At 44.2% G+C, this 24,005-nt stretch overlaps 1 protein-coding gene across 1 annotated transcript in view; it reads left to right on the top strand.

The window, feature by feature from the left end:
- GABBR1 (gamma-aminobutyric acid type B receptor subunit 1) overlaps window positions 1-24,005 on the top strand; it is a 238,597-nt gene that overhangs the window by 166,936 nt on the left and 47,656 nt on the right. Inside the window, exons 4-7 of the mRNA XM_058167527.1 lie at window positions 3,770-3,973; window positions 6,903-7,091; window positions 9,602-9,634; window positions 21,517-21,677. Of these exons, the coding sequence (XP_058023510.1) occupies window positions 3,770-3,973; window positions 6,903-7,091; window positions 9,602-9,634; window positions 21,517-21,677 (587 nt within the window). The remainder of the gene's footprint in view (window positions 1-3,769; window positions 3,974-6,902; window positions 7,092-9,601; window positions 9,635-21,516; window positions 21,678-24,005) is intronic.

Here is a 24,005-nt window from a genome sequence, read left to right as displayed (position 1 = left end):
ACTTACTCCAGTGGTGGGTTTCAAATTTTTTTACTACTGGTCCTGTGGGCATGGCTTGGTGGGCGTGGCAGGGGAAGGATACTGCAAAATCCCCATTTCTTCCTTATCAGCTGAGACTCGGGAGGCAGAGAATAGATGGGGGCGGGACCAGTCAGAATTTTTACTACCGGTTCTCCAAACTACTCAAAATTTCCACTACCAGTTCTCCAGAACTGGACAGAACCTGCTGAAACCCATCTCTGACTTACTCCCATTCCAGGTAGCTCTACTGTCCCTCAGTAGTCACTTAGTTACTCAGGCTCTGGTCACCATCTGAATGGATTACTTGTAATATGCTTTATATGGGGCTGCCCTTGAAGAGCATCCAGAAACTGCATCTTCTGCAGAATGTAGCAGGATAGGGACTTATTTATTTATTTAGAAAATGTATATAGCCGCCTACTCTCTCACAATGAGTCTTGGGGGCTTACAAGCAATACAACACAGTATAGAAAAAAAAAATAGAAAAAAATAAATAACAATAACCCACCCACCCCCGGACAACAACACACAGTCAAATAAACCATTTGATGGGCTCCATCCCACTCGAGGTTCCTCGGGCCTGCTGGCAAAACCAAGTCTTCAGAGACTTAGGAAAGAATGTTGAAATGGGGGCCAGCCTAATGAAGGGATGATATTGCAAAGGGAGGGAGCCACCATGGAGAAGGCCCTTCTTCTGGGTCCTGCCAGGTGTACCTACTTTGAGGATGGGACCTGCACAGTGGTGAGATTCAAATAATTTAACAACCGGTTCTCTGCCCTAATGATTTCTTCCAACAACCAGTTCACCAAACTGCTCAGAAAGTTAACAACCGGTTCTCCCGAAGTGGTGCGAACCAGCTGAATCCCATCACTGGACCTGCAACATTCCTTGCCTCCCCCTCTAGTGGATTCAGGAGAAAGTGACTGGCAAAAGACAGTCCCTCAGATAACCTGGTGCCAAACCATGAAGAGCTTTAAAAGTGACAGCCAGCACCTTGACTTACACGAGGAAGCAAATTGGCAAACAATGCAGCTCCCACAGGAGAGGTGACACATGTGCACAAAACCATGTAGGCTTGTGTTTTTATGAACCAACTGGAGCTTCCAGAGGCTTTATCTGCGCTCCTAGGTCAGCCCACATGATACCTCTGCTCCATTGGTTGTCAGTTTGCTTCCGGATTCAATTGAGCTCTCAATGGCATCAGATCTGCCTTTGGAACATTATTCCACTTGAGTTTAAATCAGCCCTGGCTCTACTGATCTTCCAGAAATCTTGGTTTAGTCACTAGGCCTGGAGATCCAGCAGAGGTAGGAAGCCTGCAAGATGGTTGCACTGTTTCCAATGTGTGGATTGTACTTCCCTGCAGATTAGTTTCATTGTTTTCATTGTTTTATTTGTTCTGGATGTTTATTTGTATTCATTTATGTATATTTATGTTCACTGAGAGCATATGCACCAAGACAAATTCCTTGTGTGTCCAATCAAACTTGGCCAATAAAAATTCTATTCTATTCTATTCTATTCTATTCTATTCTATTCTATTCTATTCTATTCTATTCTATTCTATTTATTGTTTTTGTTATTTTGATTCTGCGCCCCGCCCCCCAAGTCATGTATGTGAGATACGCAGCTAGGTAAATTGAATAAATAAATAAATTAAACTTTAATTCTTAAGGTGAGTGCAGCTGTATTTTTTTTTTTTGTTTAACCCTAACACAAATGAAATTGTTAATTTTTTCAATTCAAGTGTCATTTTATCCATCTCGGCGCAATCCAATACTTTTTTAATTATTAAATCTTCAGAGGGTATATTTGAGCTTCTCCAAACATTGCACGAACTGAATTGAAAGGACTGATGGACTCAGATTTTTACGTAATATGGGAGGAATGGTACAACTGGATCGACAATAGAAAAAAGGGAAAATAATAGATTGTGGATTTAGTAAAAATGTATACAGCATACTAGTGTGATGGTATCTAAATGGTCACAGTCATGCACAAGAGTTGAATAAGAATTGTTTAATTGTAAAAACTCAATAAAACAAATTTTTTAAAAAGAAATTGTTAATTTTTGGGGGGGAAGGTTTCACACAAATTATTTTTGGGGGTCACAATACCCCAAAGTTTGAGAAAGTGTGTGGGGATGTTTGTTAACTGAAAAAGGTGACAGGGCAGGGTGGAAGCAGTCATGAACTTGAAATCACTGAGCCTGCATTTAGATGGGATTAAGGAAGGAGAAATACTTGTGGCATATTTTGTGGCATTTTCAAACAAACACATATATTACAAGGTAAACATCACGGGTTTTATGCCTGAAGGTTTATCTTGAGTCACAGATTACTGAGGGGGGGAGGGGATGAAGAAAGAATTGTAAACAGTGAATTAAGAAGGAAATACCTGATAACAGTTATTATCAGGCAGCAGGTGTTTTATGGCAGAATTGCCACTGGTTAATAAGATAGTTATCACCGTTGTACTTTCATTCTTGTTTGATCTGTGTTGCTTTTTCCAGCTATATGATTCAGCATATCTCGTCGTGCATCATTTGGCGACAGTACCTCCCAAATCCCTTTTCAAAGATCCGACAATCTTTTTCAATGGCATGGAAAATTTCAGTTTCCCTCCATTCTGAAGCAGGAAACACATGAAGAATATGGCATAAAACTACATCGTCTCTCTGGAATGCAATTAAACTGGACTCTGTAAGGGGGTTGTGGTACATTGATAAGATGGTGGACTGGTTGACATAGATGCTCACTGGTCCAGTCATGCTTGCTTGGTCCCATCTGCTTCACTGCATGGTTGTGGAGGAAGGAGAGTGCATTATATATTGAGCTCCTGATTGAAAATTAGGATTAATAAGCAAGTGAATAAATAAATAGCAATAGCACTTATATACTGCTTCACAGTGCTTTATAGCCCTCTCTAAGCAGTTTACAGAGTCAGCATATTGTCCCCAACAATTTGGGTCCTCATTTTACCCACCTTGGATGGATGGAAGGCTGAGTCAACTTTGAGCCGGTCAGGATTGAACTGCTGGCAGTCAGCAGAATTAGCCTGCAATACTGCATTCTAACCACTGTGCTCTTATGTGTGTACGGCAGACTGCGGCACATAATTCTCTTTGGGCAACGTGGTTAGGACTTGAATGGAAGACTGTCAGGAATCCCCCTAGATTGTCAAGTTGAACAAAACAATGCCGTATTGTTTCTGTCTGCTACCCAGAAGGCTACACTGATGTGTTTTCCTGTAGTCACCTAAAGCTGAATTTGATTCAGAAGAATCTTTCTTTTTTCTTTTTTTATTGTTACTATTGCACCTAGGAAAACCTCTGTGATAGTTGGTATAAAGGAAGACAAAATCCAGCTTTTAAGATGGCTGTCTGGAGCCAACGGAGGATTAGTCGCTCTGAAGTGCCTCAGTGACTTCTCAAATTAATATTCAAGGATGAACTCATTTCTTGGCCTTCCTCCAAAAAGCTCAGGAAATAATACACAGGTGTAAACAGGCACACTTTTTTAGCATCATAGCTCTCTTGTAAAAGTGTAGGTTGAAAGCGAAAGCCAGCACAGTATTCAGCTCCAGGTCTCCCAGCCGTAAGCTTTGTAGCTGATTGAGATCACTCAGTTGATGTCCCAGATCCAAACTCCTACACAGCTTTGGTGCTCAGGTCAAAACAATGTTTTTCAGGTGTGCAATATTGCTTCTTTTCTCTGAACGGGTCTTTTGCTTTACCTTCTCATCCAGGCTGCAAGCTCATCTTCCCTCCGTGGGACGGTGGGATCCGCTACAGAGGCCTGACCCGTGAACAAGTGAAGACTGCCCACTTCCTTCCTTTCGACTATGAGATTGAATACGTCTGCCGCCCAGAGAGGGAAATTGTGGGGCCCAAAGTACGAAAATGCCTCCCTAATGGCACCTGGACGGACAGTGATGTTGAAAGCCGTTGCTGTGAGTTGTACCTGGTATCTGAGAGAAGAGCTTTCTGTGGTGGTGCTCAAAGTGGGTAGGGTGTGTGTGTGTGTGTGTGTGAAATTATCTGGTGGTTATGAAAACTGTGGGGAACAATGGGAGGTAATTTCAGTGCAGTCCAAAGCTTCTAGATCAGGGTGTCAAACTCAAGGTCTGGCCCATAGATCTGGCCCATGGGGTGCTTAGATCTGGCCTGCAGGGTTGCCCTGGAAACAGCAAAAGACCAGCCCATGGTGCCTCTGCCAGTGAAAACGGAGCTTGGGAGGGCTGCAAGCTCCGTTTTTGCTGGCAGAGGGTTGCAGGAGGCTGTTGCAGCCGAAAACAGAGCTCGGGAGCCCATTTTTGCTGGCAGAGCACTTGGGCCACCACTGGCCCTCCCATACACCGAGCTAGCCATGCTCGCCTTGGCCGCACCCACCCTGGCTCCCCAAGGTCAAACACAATCCTGATGTGGCCCTCAATGAAATCGAGTTTGACACCCCTGTTCTAGATTAGCTACATCTGCCACATTGGACATATTTCTATTTATTTCATTTAGCTAATTACCTGATCGCCAAATATCTTGTGCAACTAACTTCATCCTTCTAGGTGGTGTTTTTTTTTTAAAGGAATTTTGCAGAAGATGCTTTCAGCTTTGAAAGTATGAGTGGTTTAGCGTAAGACTTAATTCAGGGCAGTGGTGAAATCTGAACCGGTTTACTACCGGTTTGCTTGCTGCAATGGGCGGTGCACCCCAAAAGGAGGCATGGGGTAAGTAGAACAGGGGGCAGGGGGTGATTGTGGCACACAATCTTTTTTTACCTTTTAAAAGCATTTTTTTACAACCTATTCAGCCAAATAAGTTGTAAAAAATGCTTTTAAAAGTAAAAAAAAAGGCTCTAATAATCAGGCAGCTCAGCTGTGATCATCAGAGCATATTATTTTTACCTTTTAAAAGCATTTTTTAAAAGAAGCGGCAAGCGGGGAAGCAGGCGACCGAGCATTGGGTGGGCATGGGCGGGCCAGGGATTTTTGCTACCAGTTCTCCGAACCATCCACCACCATCGCTACCATCAGCCAATCCGGTCCGAACCAGGAGCATTTCATCCCTGATTCAGGGTTTCCCAACCTTGGCAACTTTAAGATGTGTGGATTTCAACTTCCAGAATTCCCTAGTTCCCAAAGCAGGGGTGAAATCCAACAGGTTCTGGAGAACCGGTAGCGGAAATTTTGAGCAGTTCGGAGAACCGGAAAATACCTCCTCCGGCTGGCCCCAGAATGGGGTGGGAATGGAGGTTTTGCAATATCCTTCCCCCAGGAGTGAGGAGGGAATGGGGATTTTGCAGTATCCTTCCCCTGGAGTGGGGTAGGAATGTACATTTTGCAATATCCTTCCCCTGGAGTAGGGTGGGAGTAGAGATTTTGCAGTATCCTTCCCCTGTCTCGCCCACCACACCATGCCCACAGAACCAGTAGTAAAAAATTTGGATTTCACCACTGCCCCAAAGCCATGTCTTAAGATGGGTCTATGACAATTCGTCATAGTCAACTTGCCATGGCCAACTCACTACAACTCGCTGTAGGACAAGAACCCTTGTGGTGCAACCAAAACAATCTGGAACTGAACACACTCAAAACCGTAGAAATGGTGGTAGACTTTAGGAAAAACCCTTCCATACTTCCACCTCTCACAATACTTGACAACACAGTATCAACAGTAGAAACCTTCAAATTTCTGGGTTCTATCATATCGCAAGATCTCAAATGGACAGCTAACATCAAAAACATCATTAAAAAAGGACAACAAAGAATGTTCTTTCTGCGCCAACTCAGTAAGCTCAAACTGCCCAAGGAGCTGCTGATCCAATTCTACAGAGGAATTATTGAGTCTGTCATTTGCACCTCTATAACTGTCTGGTTCGGTTCTGCAACCCAACAAGAAAAACACAGACTTCAGAGGATAATTAGAACTGCAGAAAAAATAATTGCTACCAACTTGCCTTCCATTGAGGACCTGTATACTGCACGAATCAAGAAGAGGGCCGTGAAAATATTTGCAGATCCCTCGCATCCTGGACATAAACTGTTTCAACTCCTACCCTCAAAACGACGCTATAGAGCACTGCACACCAGAACAACTAGACACAAGAACAGTTTTTTCCCGAAGGCCATCACTCTGCTAAACAAATAATTCCCTCAACACTGTCAGACTATTTACTGAATCTGCACTACTATTAATCGTTTCATAGCTCCCATCACCAATCTCCTTCCACTTATGACTGTATGACTATAACTTGTTGGCAATCCTTATGATTTATATTGATATATTGATCATCAATTGTGTTGTAAATGTTGTACCTTGATGAACGTATCTTTTCTTTTATGTACACTGAGAGCATATGCACCAAGACAAATTCCTTGTGTGTCCAATCACACTTGGCCAATAAAATTCTATTCTATTCTATTCTATTACACTAATAACAAAGATATAGTGGAATAGAATCATTAAAGAAAGGGTGCAAAAGGAGGGACAGAATGAAATGTGAATGGCAAAAATTAAAATGTTTTTTTTAATTTACTTTAAATAATATAAATGTGATTAATAAATAATTAAATAGAATTGTTAAATTTTCTCACAGCAAGCTGTCCCACCGTGAGTTGGTCATGGTGAATTGTCCTGCAGTGAGTTGGGCATGGCAATTTGGCCACAGCGAGTTGGCTGTGGCAGGTTGCCACAGTTGGAAAACCATGACAATGGAACAGATGCTACTGAACAGTCAAATTCCTGTCCCAAAGATACATTAACTCTGTGTCCAGGTAGCCACAGAATTATACAGCATGAAGTCCTAGTTGGCTCACGTAGCAATGCTAAGCTATGTACAATAATTTTTGGGAGATGTTTCTGAAACGAAGCCTTCTTTTTCTACAGTACGCACTTGTCCCAAGATGCACCTGAACCTGGAGAATGGGCAAGTCACTGTCCGGGCAATTGAACGGGTGCCTGTTGAAGGCACCTGGGTGGAATATCGCTGCAATCCTGGCTTTTACCTAGTGGGCAGTCCCCGCAGCAATTGCACCAAGGTGGGCCGCTGGAGCTCCGCCAAACCCGTTTGCGAGTGTAAGTCATAAGGCAGGAGAGCAGAGCTGGGGAACCTTAGACACAGGGAAGAATGAGTTGGAGCAGAACCTTTGGGGGGGGAAAGAGTATTCAAGATTGTCAACTTCGGAAATTCTGGGAGAAATAATATCTATTTGTGATAGATGGACTTAGATCAGTGTTTTTTTCCAAACTTGTCATCTGTGGACTTCAGCTCATCTTTAACACATCTTAACACAGGGCTGTCAAACACCCAGCCCACGGGCCGGATGTGCCACGCACTGGCCACGCCCAGTTTAGCAAAGGGGGGGAAGTCCCGATACGTCACGTGATGCTGCCGTGACAGCGTGAGTTTGACACCCCTGTCTTAACACATTTCAAGGTTGCCATGTTTGAAAAACACTGATTTAGAGTTTGCAGTAGTCATATTTGCTGGTTGTGGGTTATATACTCTAGCTTTCTATGCATTGGAATATCATTCTTAGAACTTCATGTTAGTTCATGATGGCTAGTAATTTCCTGGCAAACTGAATGAGAGCATTCAAGCACCCCAACTAGTGATAGCACTGATGGCAAAAATCAGTCAGAATAAAATAAGCTCGCAGCAGACCCTAGAAATGCCTTCTAATTTATTTAAACTGTTTCCATACCGCCTTTCTCGGAGCATAAATTCAGAGTGACTTACCTAAGAGCGCGTCATGCAACAGATGAAAAATATGCAATTCAAAATTACAGCTGTCTCTATTAGCATTAAAGAAAGCATCGGCTGGGGAGGAAAAATAATCTCTAAAATAATAAAGCCAAGAAAGCAATCAATTAAAAGCCTTCTGTATCAATCGGGCCTCTCCCAAAGGTCTAAAAGAAGGAAGATAGAGAAGGGAACCTTATTTTAAGCTTGTGGGCTTCATGCTGCTAACTGGACAGGATACATTGCATACCCGTAACAAGTAGCTGGAATCAGGGAGCAGAACAGTGGTAGGTTGCTACCGGTTCGCCCCGGATTGGGCGAACGAAATTAAAGCCCACTACTGGAGCAGAACTGCCCCTAACTTCTCATCTCTACATGCCTTCAAACTCACTGATTCCTATACATTCCTGTATAGCATACATACACCTATATACATGCACTCCTTTATATTTTCCTTTAAGCCACGGGTGTCAAACTCGATCACATAACGTATTGCAACGTTTTTTTTGCCTTTGGAGCTGGGGTGGGCATGGCCTGCGCGTGACGCATCTGGCCTGCAGTTTGACACCTCTGCTTTAAGCACTCACTCTCAGGTACATACGTGCAAACTCATACTCTCTCACCTCTGGGTTTCAATGGAAGGCTTTTTTCAAGGCTACCCATACTGAGGATGATAAATGATGAGATACATTTATCTGCCTCTCCCCATAAAATATATCAAAGTGCTTTACAATCAGGTTTAAAAAGAGTAATGGAACATTTATAACAGTTACAATAAAAAAACATATATATTAATATGCAAGAGAGAGAGAAAAAATACTTTTAAAAATTTGCTTCAGTTATAACAGAATAACTGTATAGAGTTACTAATACAGGAAAGGCCAAGTTTCATCCCAATCCATCCAGTTTGAAATCCAGATTGAAACAGACCTATCCAGGAAACCCGACAGGATGATCAGATCTGGGTTGCAAAAATCCAGGTGACCATTAGATGACTGCAAAGTGACCAAGTTTCCCGTGTGTCTTTTTGCTGCCATTGGCTATATAGAAAGTTCTTGGCTTATGGCCATTTTTTAAAAATGATCGTTCAAAGTTACACTGATATTGAAAAAAAATGATTTACAAGCAGTCCTCTACATTTATAACCATTGGAGTTGTCTCTGGGATCACATGATTAAAATTTGGGCGCTTGGTAATGATGGTTGCAGGATCTTGGGGTCACATGACTGCCATTTGTGATCTTCCTTGCTGGCTTCCACAAAGCAAATTCAATGGAGCAAGTTGGATTCACTTAACTATCATGACCAAAAAAAAAAGTTGTAAAATTGGCTAAGACTCACTTAACGATCACATCACTTAGTAACGGAGGTTCCGGTCTCAACTGTGGTCATAGGTTGAGGACTACCTGTATACAGTGGTGGGATTCAGCCAGTTCGCACCACTTCGGGAGAACCGGTTGTTAACTTTCTGGGAAGTTTGGCAAACTGGTTGTTGGAAGAAATCATTAGGGCAGAGAACCGGCTGTTAAATTACTTGAATCCCACCTCTGCCTGTTTATACACTTGCAACCCAAATTTATCAGTTGGAATTGGTACTAAGTTGGCTGTTGAAATACTTAGAATAGGTTTTAGGGATCCCTAATGTGATTAAGCAGCTTTATCGGTGGAATTGGTAGAATAATGAGCTTTCTACCACCAGCAGCCACTTACAAACCATTTAATTTGGCATGTGAAAGAATATAGTCTTGTGATATATTGTATTGTCATACCCTTTGGGAAGGGGTGAAAATACTTTCCCAGATCCTTCTTGGGTCTCATCCCTTTCTCTTCATGTTTCCGTGCAGTGTGGCGCCCTCCTGTTTCCCGGTCTGGATCAGGTGAGTTGATTTCTATTTTGCCTACCATCCTTGTTCTCACATGTCTACAAAGCTCACCTCCATTCCTTGCTACTCATGAATATTGGGCTTGGCCTCCATATTTCTTGAAGGTTTGCAACCCCGGTAGCCTGTTCCAGCTGATACGAATAGGTGACAAGACTTTGTTCTCTCTGAGATCCTGATCACAATTATTAAGCTTATTCTTTGACAACTACACTGTTAACAAGTAAGAGGGGTGTGTCAGCATCACATAGAAAAGATACTTGTTTAAATTCTTCACTAATCCCAGGCTAGTCAAGATCTCCAAGCAATTATCACTTGGTTTAGAACTTTTGTGAGACCAGGTTAAATACACAGTAAAGTATCAAGAGATTCTTGACAAATATGAATAAGTAGGTAGATCAAAATGGGCTTTGGAAGAAATTGGCAATAGCAGCGATTGATGTTCTTGCCACACTATCCTTTTTTTTTTTTAAAAGAACCCTTCTCTATCAAATTAGCACATTTCTTCACACAATGTACCGTACTTCTATCTTGTACTTCAATTTGTTCACCCTCATTCATGCCAAAACCAAAACTCAACAGCCTCCTTTGAATTACTGGGTAAAAAACAGGTTGAGTTGACAATATCATTAACACCCTCAAACAACAACATCTGTCTATTGCAGGTCCTTGGGAAGGGCTTGATAGATGGATAAAAATGCTGAATCTGGTCTAAAGGTCAAGCTGTGCGATCAACAACACTAATGATCATTAAACTTGTATGCCTGATTCTGAACAATTCTGGGCAGCTTACAGCAATCAGACAAACAAGTTACAATCAACTCAATCAAAAATAAAGATAAAAGTTGGCACGTGCGATGAGTCTAGCGGTCTCAATCCCCCTCATCAAAGGCCTGAGTGAAGAGTCAAAGGTATAACCCAATGGTGGGTTTCAAACATTTATACTACCGGTTCTGTAGGCGTGGCTTTCTTGGTGGGCATGGCTTGATGGTCATGTGATTGAGTGGGCATGGCCAACTTGACATCACTCATGGCCATGGCCACTCAATCACATGACCCCCCCACCTAGCCACACCCACAGAAAAAGGTAGGAATTTTTTTTGAATTTATACCTATCTACTTATTTTCTGCCCAGGCCTGGCCTAATCTATCAAAGGCCTCCTTCTGCATGCTGCCCCGCCCTTTCTTTGCCAGTCCCACGTGTCGCCCCATTTCCCCTCCTTCAGCAGCCCTGGCTCTAGCCCTGCTTCTTCCCCCACCACCACCTCTTTCTTTGGGTTGCTTACCTTCCTCCCACGGCAGCTGGTCTGGAGTCGGGAAGGCAAGCTGACCTCTGGTAGTTTTCGGCAGCCTCCAGCCAACCGCCTCTGCTGGGAAGTAGCTAGCAAAGAGGTGGCAACTGGGAGGCTTCTTGCAGTCACATCGAAAAAGAAAAAGCCTCCCAGCCACCACCTCTTTGAGAGCCGCTTTGCAGCTATGTTGGCTGGCTGCAGGCTGCTGAAAATTACTGGAGGTCACCAAAAAATTCACTGCTGTCGCCACCCTGTTCTTCGCAGCGGCCACACATGCATGTCCCATTGCCTGCTGCACTGGGCTTGGACTGATGCAGCAGGCAATGGGATGCATCAGTCTGAGCATGACGCAGCAGGCAATGGGATGTAGCGGCAGTGGCTTTTTCAGTGACTTTCGGCAACCTCTGGGACTCTTTTTCTTTTTCAATGCAACTGCAAGAAGCCTCCCAGCTGCCGCCTCTTTGCCAGCTGCTTCCAGGACATTGTGCGGGCGGGTGGGCGGGCGGGTGGGCGGGGCAAGCGAGCAGCAACCGGGCTACCAGTTTGGGCGCGTGGCCAGCCAGCGGTTGCTACCAGTTTGGCGACCCAGGCCAAATTACCGCTACCGGTTCACCTGAACCGGTGTGAACTGGTAGAAACCCACTACCGGTATAACCCCATACCTTTGGATCATTAGTGGTTTCTTGTTAATATGCATTTTCTCGTTAATTCCATTTTATTACGGGGAATAAAATGAAACCTTTCAAGACCTATATGGCACAACAAGAATCCCATAGGCCTAACAAATCAAAGAGAACTAGATTCCCTATAAAGTTGTACCTCCCAGACTCCAACTAGACAATTCAAAGAGACCAGGATTTTATCTACGCTGTCCTTCAGGCACCTAGGAGTTTTGCAACTTCTTTTGAATTCCTACAGCAACTCTGGAAACGGCAATAGGCTGAAAAGGAATGACCTGTTTTCTTTGGGTTGTTTTTAGCATTCAGAAGACGAGATACAGATACTCTTTCTTGTGCTTTTAATGCATCTCCGCTCTTGCTTTATGGGCTTTGTCCATTTTGCTGAAAGGGGGCACATCTGCCCAGAATTCTTGATGATGGATTCATTCTGCTGCAACCTTGCGGTCAGACCCTCTGTAGAGATCTTTCTGCCTGCACATTTTGTCTCTTAGTCAAGCATGTTGCTGGGAGGCTATTTCCTCCTCTCTTTCTCTCTTTTTCCATCCAGATCTTATTTTTTAAAGCTATCAAAAGAGAGATCCCCTTCAAACCCAGGTTCAAATTCCTCAGCTTGGCTCTCTGATGGGTAATGCTTGGAGGCTCCCCTCAGTTGCCAGGAGATGTCCTGCGAGACTACTTGTTCTCCTTCTTAATGTGAGTCATGATCTGGGAGGCACTGGGGATACTGGATTACGGGATGCTGCTTCTGCCAGTTTTGTCTCATTTCCTTGGAAGAGTATTTTTTTTCAAAGTCTCCGGCAGAATTGGGCCCTTTCAGTCTTTCCTGTGGTGGAAGATATCAGAACGTAGCTGAACCTTCTATTTTTAAAGCTTGCATTCTCAGCTCTGCAGCTTTGGTGATATTGGTTGGGGATTATGAGAATTGAGGTTCAACACTGGCGGTGGGCATCAGGGTGGAAAATTGGTATTAGCTCTCTGTGGTGAAAAAAAAAAATTCTGGGAGCCATACAGCACTGAATATGGTTTGAATAAAAAGGTGTGCAGAGGTGCATTTTCTAGGAAGACAAAAGTTCAGGAATTTAAGAGTCGGCTTTTCTCCACCCACACTCTATTGGCATCTAAGGGGGCATTGCTGTAAACTCTTATTCCAGATCAGAAGATTCCTGTGTGTAGGTGAGAACTATCTTCACTAACAAGGCTGCTGTTCTCCCTCATTTTGAGCCCTCCTTGCACTGAAGATTTTTTTAATGGGCAAAACGTTGCTCTTACCTCCAGGCTACAAGCCTTTCCTTCAGCCAGTTATGCGTTATGCACAAATTAGGAGCTACATCTTTATTCATATTTTATAGTTATCTTGCCTTGATCTTTGGGACATAGAATTTCAATTGCTGGTCCTGCACGTAAAGGGTTCCCTCCTGCTTCGTCTGTCATTTCTTTCATCTTAAAAATTTTTTTTCCCATGTTTTATTTATTTAGCTACCTTCATAACTAGAAGTCATGAACCCTTGTCTAAAGGACAAAGAATGGGGCATGTCATTCAGGTTTGCATTTTGATAGTAGATTTGAACAAGGGTGGGCTGCTGGGGGTTCGCAGGGGTTCGGGAGAACCTCTAGCTAAGATTCTGTGTTTGTTTGGAGAACCCCCAAATCCCACTCCTGGCTAGCCCTGCCCCCCCCACCTCTCCCAAGAGTCCCCATACGACCCATTTAGGATGCAGGTAAGTGCAGGGTGCACGCGGAGGCTTGGGGAGAGCGAAAAACGGGCTTACCAGAAGTTTGGAAAGCTCCAGAGGGCCTCTGGAGTTTGGGGAGGCCATTTTGACCCTCCCAGAGGCTCGAGGAAAGCTTCCGGAGCCCGGGCGGGGAAGGCAAAAACACACACACACCCCGGCCATGGTGCAGGAGGCCACTAGGCCACGCCCACCATGGCCACACCCACCCAGCAACCGGGCAGAGAACCCCTTGCTAAAGTTTTTGAAGCCCACCCCTGGATTTGAGGTATTAGAGGTGTTTTGCGTAAAGCAAGCCACAGACTTTATCCTCATGTTATTAACACTTAAACTGAGGAGATGTAGGTTCAACTGAGGCTAACTGAATAAGTGAAGCAAAAATATAATTAGGGACTTCTCTGCTGATAGCTTAAAAGCAAGGCAAAACTTGGTGCATACACACTCCTCTAAGAGAGTCACATATCAGAAGTTAAGTAATAGTACAGTGGGTCCTAAATTAAACAGGAAAAAAATCTGATTTATATTATTATTATTATTGTTGTTGCTGTTATTATTAACATCAGCCAAAATCAATCTACTGTAAAGTGAAGTCTTCTTCAGTGAAGATTGTGGACTATGAACTACCCATTAGTTCAGTGTGAGTTGTAGATATATATATTTAAACTTCTTTATCACACCCACCCGCCCAACTATGATGATGGCTGCATGTGTTTTTCTGCACTTTCTTAGATCTGTGGTAAAAAATAATCATCATCATTACCTGTGGAAGTAAACCAAGAGATGTCAAATATCTTTACTAAATCATGAAGCTCAATGGGTATCTTTAGGACAAGCAACTCTCTCTCAACTCAACCCAGCTCATGGGACCGCTGTCAAAATAATATGAAAGAACCACCTGCTATCTATTATCTTGAGTTTTCTCAGGGGATAACAAATGTTATTTTCAAAAACATTGTCAAAAAATTTTTTTTCAAATTTTTAGTATGCTTTTATACTAAGTACCCGCTTCCTAACTCTACATCTCTCTCTATCAATTGTTAGATTGCTGAAACCTTTGGTCTGTGCATTTGTAATACTTGCTACCTAGGCATGCTGCCAAAACCATTACCCAGAAGTGAATAATCCCAGGCTGGTCCATAAATTATAAAGCTACACAGCCTGTGGAATTTGCCATCATGGTTGTGGTTCTCCACTGTCTTATTCATGTTCCTTACAGCTGCCAGCAAGTGTGTGGAGAAACAGAAGCTGTATGGCATGAATGATTCCATGTCTTGCAGCCTGGCAAGGGATTAATCTAACTGAGAAAAACTGACTTGAGGCTGACTTTTGTATGAAATAGTAGTTTCCTGCTTGAGCAGGGGGTTGGACTAGAAGACCTCCAAGATCCCTTCCAACTCTGTTATTCTGTGGTCTTGCAGACCCATGGTAACAAATGTGATGCTTCTCAGGCTTCTAAGAGTACTTCTGTATCACTACTTGTTCCATTCTCCAATCATTCAGATCCAAAATACCAATGTAGGCAATATCTTTATGTAGTACACTGCCATCATATTGTAATTCTTCACTGTACCACACGTGTTCTTCACATCACATACTTGGTTCAAATTCAGGTTTGCAGGAGTCCACAGTTGTTCCCAGTGTGGACTTTGGAAACATCTGAGCTGATTAGTGTCTTTCTTGTTTTGCAGCAAAAAAATAATAACAAAACTATATAGGTGCTTAACTAACTGTTCTGGAACCCAGTATAAGGGCATTAAGTACTGAGGAATAAGGCAATTTCTTAGCCTCCAGGAGGAAAGTGTTGCAAAAAGTAAGTCCCCTCACTACAAAACTAGACCAGTATGATACTGGCCCACAGCAGTTCTCCACACTATGAAACTGGCCCATATCCAAGTCCCTGAAAGACTTTGAGTGTCCCAAATGGTAAAATAGAAATTTGAGATATTTGAACTAGAAGCAAATTGACCTGGACATTGAGCTAATATAGAAGATCGGGGATTATGCTGTAAATCACCCAGAGTCGTTGGATATAAAATGGGTGGCAAATAAATTTCATAAATTAATAAATCTGGGGCTCACATATGTGGAAAGTACCCAATTAGGATGGGCTGCGTGAATGTTGCCTTGGCTAGACAGGCAGACAAAAAAAGTTGACCTCATCATTTCCAAGGCAGCTTGTTTAAAAGCATTAGACTTTGAAATTATTCAATGAGGTAATTTCCCCTTGGGACTTTAAAGGACACTGTGGACCACAAGTGCTTTTCACAGAGGCGTAACTTAATACTGCTGTGGGTTTTCTTTTTTTCCCTTTTTTTCTTTTGGTGTTCTACATGCTAAAGATCAGATGGCTTCCTCCGTTACCCCAGCATGTGTGAGCATTTGGAATAGGAAGGAGCCAGACTTGGGTTTTCTTTAAAGGCAGGTGTCTCTTGCAGATGGCAACAGTCGTCATCTTGATTAGGCTTAGTGCTAAGCAAGATGGGTCTGATAGTACTTGAACGGAAAATCACCTGGTAAATCCAGCTTCCATATGATTGCCAAGAACATGCTAGGAATATGAGCACATCCATTTCAAGGAACTTAATTTTAAATAGGTATTGGTGCTGTCACATTGCAACCCAAGCATGAGATACATTAAATCACCCAATCGTTGTTGGAGATGAGGCAGCCATAGTTCCTCACTGTTCCTCTGGGGCTTGGTGCCCCTTTTTCCTCACAAGACATTAATTGCCTAATAGAGGCTGAATGGATCTTAAGACAGGGAAGAGACAGGTAGGGAAACACACATCCCCACCTCATCTCTCTTGCCATTGGTAGCTACAGGACTAGGGTCCAAATTGGAAGATGACAGCCGAAACATAGGAAAAGAATATTTCCTATGACAGTTATTTCATTATTGGGGACGAGAAATGCCAGGCAAAATTTAGAATAGGCTTCAACATCCTTGTACTCTCCAAGGTGGAATTTGCAGAGTTAAAATCTTGTCACATCTGGGGGGCACCAGGTTACAAGAACCAGTTGCAAGAGGAGGCTTCTGTTGCCAGGCCTAAATCTACCACTGGCAGTAGAATATGGTTGCCTAGCAACTGTCGCATTCTCCATCCACCAGCCCTGCCCCTCAGAGTAGCTCCTGCTGAAGGCCAGCTGTTTCAATGGAGGGAGGAGCAAACAGCTGGCAAATGTCTTTTGATAAGTCTTCTGCTAATGCCGTTTGGAATCTGCATCAGACTTCCTGTATTCTTCATACTATTGTGCACACCCTTTTCTTCTGTTATCTTTTGAGGCAATACCTTTCACAAGGTATAAAAATTTGAAAAATAAATAAATAAATAAATAAAAAACGGGATCTCCAAATATTCCTTCTATAGCCTTAACATCTCGCTCTGTGAGCTGAAACAGGCTGCTTGGGTGGGGGTGTTTTGTTTTTTGTGTGTGTGTGTGTGTGTGTCCTGTATAAAGGGACACGTTTGTCTCCTAGCCATTTTGGAAAGCGGTCCTCCAGGAGATAATATGAACTATAATTTGACCCTCCCTATCAAAAGCCAAATTCCAAATTCTTTTTCCTTTTTCCTCACAAGATAAAGGTAAAGGTAAAGGTTCCCCTTGCACATACGCGCTAGTCGTTGCCGACTCTAGGGGGCGGTGCTCATCTCCGTTTCAAAGCCAAAGAGCCAGTGCTGTCCGAAGACGTCTCCGTGGTCATGTGGCCAGCATGACTTAACGCCAAAGGTGCACAGAACGCTGTTAACTTCCCACCAAAGATGGTCCCTATTTTTTTCTACTTGCATTTTTACATGCTTTCGAAACTGCTAGGTTGGCAGAAGCTGGGACAAGTAACGGGAGCTCACCCCGTTACACGGCAGCATTAGGGATTTGAACCGCTGAGCTGCCGTCCTAGCCCCTGAGCCACCGCGTCCCTCTTGTTCCTCACAAGACTTTATATTAATTGCCTAACAGAGGCAGAATGGACTTTAAGACAGGGAAGAAACCATGAGAGTCTAAGCAGTTATAATAGGGAGAACTGGACACAGGATGGAACAGAGGCTACATTTCCAGGTTGCAAACCTTTGCCTTTCCAGTTGTTTTTCCTCTTCCACATACCATTTCTTACGAAGTCTCCGTCTCCCTACAGGGGTGAACATTAAATTGGGGCTGCAGGGAGGCCCTTTATTTCTTTTTGTTTCCGTTCCTTTTCCAGCCACCTCCGCATGTGTCTCTTTGCCAGGGAAATGTCAGCAACCAGCAGGGAGAGGAATTTGTGATATACACTACCTCCTCCCCATTTCTCAGAGCTGGGAAAAGAGCCAAGGACTTCACAGTGCAACCCCCACCCCCCAAAAAAGCACAAGTACCACTATTCTAATCAATTTACACACACCCCTTTCAGAAAACCCAGGAATCCTGCCCTCCCAGAGTCTCCATGCTAGAACCAAGTTCCACCTTCTCTGCCCTGCTAACTGAGTTTATTTCCTTTTATGCTATTTATCTGCAGACAGAATAATCTAAAAGATTTTTCTTCTTCTGGACACCTAGATGAGGGCTACCTGATCTGGGCTGCAAATATCCAGGCATTCACTAGGTGGCAGCAAAGGTATAGGAAAAGTTGTAACTCAACTGTCATCTATTGGTGGTATGTATTTATACAGAAGGGATGCAGTGGCTCAGTGGCTAAGATGCTGAGCTTGTCGATGGAAAGGTCGGCAATTCAGCGGTTTGAATCCCTAGTGCCGCATAACGGGGTGAGCTCCTGTTACTTGTCCCAGCTTCTGCCAACCTAGCAGTTCGAAAGCACATAAAAAATTTAAGTAGAAAAATAGGGACCACCTTTGATGGGAAGGTAGCAGCGTTCTGTGCGCCTTTGGCCACAGTCTTCGGACAGCGCTGGCTCTTCGGCTTTGAAACGGAGATGAGTCGGGAACGACTAGCACATATGTGCTTACCTTTACTTATGCAGCCCAGAATTGGTAGCCCTGATATGTTAGATGGGCTCCTTCTGCACACCATACCGTTGCTGCTTTCTCAATGGCTATGATTTGCTGATTTGTGAATTGCTGGTTGTTGTTCACCATTTCCACGGCATCCTTGCCTCAATTTTATCTCCATCGCTCAATGGCTTCCCTGCATCCCTTTTGGTGGGTTTTGATAAATCCCACTGCTTTTTTTTCTTCTCCATGCCTGATCTGCATCCTTGCCTCCACCCTTCCTTTGTCAGCCTTTTTGTGTTTTGCTGTGTGTCTTTGTAAAGCCTCTTCACTTTCCCTTACCGCCTCCTTTCCCCACCTCTTTGATTCCCATCCTGCATTGTCTTTCTTTTTATCTGCTTTTTTTCCCCTGCTCTTGCTTGTTAACTGCATCTGTCATTTTCCTCTTTCTGTGTTCCCGACATTAACTGCATTTCTGTTCCTTCTTATCTGTTCTCATTAGTTCACCTTCCTCCTCAGCTGTTGTTTCTCCATCCTTCCCCACATCTAATTTCTACTAGCTTTTTCCTCGAACCTCGCTACATTTTTCCCACTTTCTACTAACTGTTCTCTCTTTTCTCTGCTCCTTCTCTTCTGCTCAGCCTTTTATCATCACAATTTCTTCATTCTTCAACTGCCCCCTTTTTCAAAGTCCATCTTCCACCAAAAATGAGTAATAGGGAAGCATATTGCTAGTCACAGTGGAAAGCCTGGTATTTTACTCCAACTTTTCTGGTTTTTTGATCTTTTTTAAAATTCATGTTTCTCTTCTTTAATCACCCTTCCAACTTCTTTATCACTTCCCTCCCTGCATAGCTTTTTTTTTTATCCAAGCTTCTATCATTGGTGCCTTCAGGTCTCCAACTTGTACCTGCCAGTCCTTTGGATTTCAATTGGTTTCTGGTTTCCATCATCCTAATCTAGCCACCCCCTGCCCCATAATTTTTTCCAACAAATGCCAAATCTACATCCCCTCTTGCTCTGTCTTTCATCTCTTTGCTTCCTGATTCTTATTCTTGTAATTCTGTTATTCTTTTTCCACATATCTCCAAAACATTCCAAACATCTCTTCCTTCATCATTTCATCTTGCCTCCTATTGGTCCATTCCCCCCTCATTCTTTCTGATTCAGACTTAATCTGTCTGCTGAATTTCTGTTTCTTATACTACTCTGAATCATTTACCCAAGTGGGTTGCATTCACAGGACCCTTTGCCTCTGCTCCCAACAATAAAGTTTAACCAAACTTAGCCTGCTGGGCAATTCCAGCTATTAGTTCTTAGAGGGATTTGGCTGGGTAAACTTGGCCAATCTGCCTAATCCATTCCTTTGGCTTCTTCCTCTCCCCCATCAGTCTTTCTTTCTTTCTTTCTTTCTTTCTTTCTTTCTTTCTTTCTTTCTTTCTTTCTTTCTTTCTTTCTTTCCTTTCTTTCTTTCTTTCTTTCTTTTCCTTCCTTCCTTCCTTCCTTCTCTTTCTGTCTCTCTCTTTCTTTCTTTCTTTCTTTCTTTCTTCTTCTTTCTTTCTCTCTCTCTGTGTATGTGTGTTTACTAATCTCATTTTTGTTCCTCCTGGCTTTGGTCTGCCTCACTTGAACGTTACACCTCTTTCATAGCGTTCCTAGCTCCATTCCTCCTTTGCCTTCTCCATCATCTCTGCCCTTTCTCCGCACTTCTCATCCATTCCCTCTTCATGCTTCTCCCATCGTCCCAGATGGTCCCCTTACCGTTTAGTCTCCCTCTCCTTTCCTACCAGTCGTCTGCTCTTTTCTTAGCACCTTTTTGTGTGTGTGTGTGGTTGCTTTTCCAACAAATGCCAAATCTACATCCCCTCTTGCTCTGTCTTTCATCTCTTTGCTTCCTGATTCTTATTCTTGTAATTCTGTTATTCTTTTTCCACATATCTCCAAAACATTCCAAACATCTCTTCCTTCATCATTTCATCTTGCCTCCTATTGGTCCATTCCCCCCTCATTCTTTCTGATTCAGACTTAATCTGTCTGCTGAATTTCTGTTTCTTATACTACTCTGAATCATTTACCCAAGTGGGTTGCATTCACAGGACCCTTTGCCTCTGCTCCCAACAATAAAGTTTAACCAAACTTAGCCTGCTGGGCAATTCCAGCTATTAGTTCTTAGAGGGATTTGGCTGGGTAAACTTGGCCAATCTGCCTAATCCATTCCTTTGGCTTCTTCCTCTCCCCCATCAGTCTTTCTTTCTTTCTTTCTTTCTTTCTTTCTTTCTTTCTTTCTTTCTTTCTTTCTTTCCTTTCTTTCTTTCTTTCTTTCTTTCTTTCTTTCTTTCTTTTCCTTCCTTCCTTCCTTCCTTCTCTTTCTGTCTCTCTCTTTCTTTCTTTCTTTCTTTCTTTCTTTCTTTCTTTCTTTCTCTCTCTCTCTCTGTGTATGTGTGTGTTTACTAATCTCATTTTTTGTTCCTCCTGGCTTTGGTCTGCCTCACTTGAACGTTACACCTCTTTCATAGCGTTCCTAGCTCCATTCCTCCTTTGCCTTCTCCATCATCTCTGCCCTTTCTCCGCACTTCTCATCCATTCCCTCTTCATGCTTCTCCCATCGTCCCAGATGGTCCCCTTACCGTTTAGTCTCCCCTCTCCTTTCCTACCAGTCGTCTGCTCTTTTCTTAGCACCTTTTTTTGTGTGTGTGTGTGGTTGCTTTTCTCCAACAACCCCCCTTCCCTCCTGGGTCTCTGCATTTCGTTCCCTCTTCGTTCTTCCCCATCATCGGCGCGTTTCCTTGGCCGCCTAGCTCGCTCGCTCGCCCGCCCGCCGCCCCTGCGACGAGGCAGGTGCGGTGGGCTTATCGCAATTCCCCCCGCGCCCTTGGACGGCGGCGTTCCGCGCCGGCTCCGCGCTGACATCAGCCCCCGCCCCCTCCTCATCCTCCCCCTCCTCTCTCCCCCCCACCCCTCCTCTTGGCTGGCTCGCTCGCTAACCCGCCCGCCCGCCAGCTCGCCCGCCCGCTTGCTCGCTTACTGCAGCACCGACGCCGGGCAGCGCCATGGAGGAGCCGGCTCCGGCGCCTTCGCCGCCGCCGCCACCGCCACCACCGCGCAGTGCAGCTATCACCGCGCGCCCTCGCCGCCGTCGCCCCTGACCTCCGGCCGGCACCATGGCCTTACCCGGCCCTCGGCCCGGCGGGGGCCCCCAGGCGGCCTTGCTGGTACTCACGGGCTGGCTCTTGCTCTCTCCTCCGCTGGGCGCAGGCAAGAAGAGGCTGCACATCGGGGCGCTTTTCCCCATGACCGGCGGCTGGCCGGGGGGCCAAGCCTGCCTGCCTTCCGCCCAGATGGCCCTCGAGGACGTCAACAGCCGGAGGGACATTCTGCCCGACTACGAGCTGCGTCTCGACCACCGCGACAGCGAGGTGAGCAGAGCCCCGCGCCCCACCTGCCCCAGCGCCCAGGTGGGGACAGGTGGGCTTCCGCAGGGGGGAGGGAAGGGAGAGGGCCCTTGGTTGCGGTAGGGAAGCCCTCCCGCTCACCCCCGCAACAATTTCACTGGAAGGAGCGACTCCAAGGAGGTGGGAGAAATCAAATTGGGAGAGGAGAACATTGTGCCTTATAAACAAGGTAAGTTCTGCGGGCAGTGGGATGCTTGAATATAGTGGACGGTCTTGGCACATGTCCTCTTCACCACCAGATCAGGCAGGAACCCATCTGTAAATGAAGACCAAAGCAGCTCAGGAAAGGCGTTTTAAAAGGTGTCAGTCTACGCAGCAACTATCAGGAGAAGGTTCATAGAAGGATGGAAAGACAAAGCAGCCTTCAAAGTAGGGATGTGGAAATCTTGGAAGTGGTTTTGGTGGGGCAGCAGAGCTGTGCGTGTGAAGATTCCCAAGAAGACTAAAATATGAGGGACAGGAAAATAGCAGGACTAAAGTTAGCATTCAAGGTTTTTGAGCTATGTGAGAGGTAGAGATTGTGAGCATAACCCCACAGAAGTCTTCCTTTTCTCACCGAACTTCCAACATGCTCCTTTGGGTCAGACAGAGCCTCGCTTGGTAGGACCCTGCGCAACATTCTCAATTCTTTGGAAGAGTTGGTGAAACGGTTAAGCTTGGGTTCCTCCAAAGAGCTTGAAGACGAATGAGTTATGGGGCATTTGGGTTACTGCCCCAGACCATGATTAGAGGATCTGGGGGAAAAGAATGACCTGGAAGACGGGGAGGCAGAGAGCTCTCATTGGGTGTAATGGTCCAAAATAGCAAGAAGGTAAACAGATGGAAAAAGGGTGGGACTGGAACAGTGACATTGGTGCACCTATTGGAAGGAAAGTTTGGAGAGCGTCTTCAGAAATGGAGGTGGTGGAAGGGGTTGGAGACACCAAACATGAGAATGACTCCATTAACAATTTGCTAGGGTTCCCATGTAGAGAGAGGTGTTGGAGGAAGATGTGAGAAGGAAGAAGAAGAGAAGCAGCAGCAGCAGCAGCAATTATAGGTAGTCGACATATGACTACAACTGAGCCCAAAATTTATGTTGTTACATGAGACATTTGTTAAGTAAGTTTTGTCCCATTTTACGATCTTTCTTGCCACCATCATTAAGTGAATCGCTGCCATTGATAAAATAGTAATCCGGTTGTTAAGTGAATCTGGCTTCTCCATTGACTTTGCTTGTCAGAAGGTTGCAAAAGGTGGATCGCATGACCTTGGGACACAGCAACAGTTATAAGTATGAACCAAGCATCTGAATTTTGATCGCATGATCACGGGGATGCTGCGAAGGTCGTAACTGTGAAAAACGGTCATAAGTCACATTTTTCAGTGCCGTTGTAACTTTAAATGGTCACCAAATGAACTGTTGTAAGTCGAGGACTACCTGTAGTCCCCTAAAAGGAATGGAAGTTGAGGAGTACATTTTAGGGAGCCCTGGATTTAAACACTAAGCAGGCTTACAAGTGGTTTGTACGGATAAGAGACCACCAGGAAATTCTTAGCTTTAGGCTAGACTGGAAAAAGATCCCAGCAGGGACAGTGGAAAACCTTTCCGTGCAACTCCCAAGATAATTGTGTGAATGCTGGCATGTAGTCTCCAGGACTCAAGTTCAGCTTGAAGAAAAGTATATCAACAAAGGAGAATATTTGTAGTTCAGAAATGAGTTGTATTCAGTGCTCTCTGAGCTTGGTTGTAGATGTTTCCTTACCCAAACCAGGTAACATCATCAGTGCTACTCTGATTAGCTTGACTAGCACTGATGATGCTACCTAGTTTGGGTAATGAAATGTCTACAAGAAACAACCAAACTCAGACAGCACCAAGGACCCTCAGAAAACTATATATTTAATGGGGCTTATGGAACTGGAGGTCTTGGTGTCAGCATAGCAGTTTCTTGAAGATAATACAATATATTATACAACAGTTGGTAGTTTGATTGTAGTTCTTTAAGCTATAGATCTTAAATGGGAAGTCACTATGCCAATCATCACGAAAGGTTGATTGAGGTAGCATCACAGGTGTTATGAGGCTACTGTACCAGTACCAGCCATGTGGATAAACAGAGGTAAAACCTATAATCTGATTCAAGGTTACAGATAGTCCTTGACATATAACCCCAACTGGGGCCAGACTTTGTGTTTGTTAAACAAAACAGTTGTCAAGTGATTCACACCCAATTTTACAATTGTTTTGTCATGGGTGTTCAGCGAATCTAGCTTCCCCCATTGACTTTGCTTATCAGAAGCCAGCTGAGA

Source organism: Ahaetulla prasina, chromosome 2 (assembly GCF_028640845.1).
Source record: "Ahaetulla prasina isolate Xishuangbanna chromosome 2, ASM2864084v1, whole genome shotgun sequence".
Taxonomy (NCBI): domain Eukaryota; kingdom Metazoa; phylum Chordata; class Lepidosauria; order Squamata; family Colubridae; genus Ahaetulla; species Ahaetulla prasina.
This window is presented reverse-complemented; position numbering and strand designations above follow the sequence as displayed.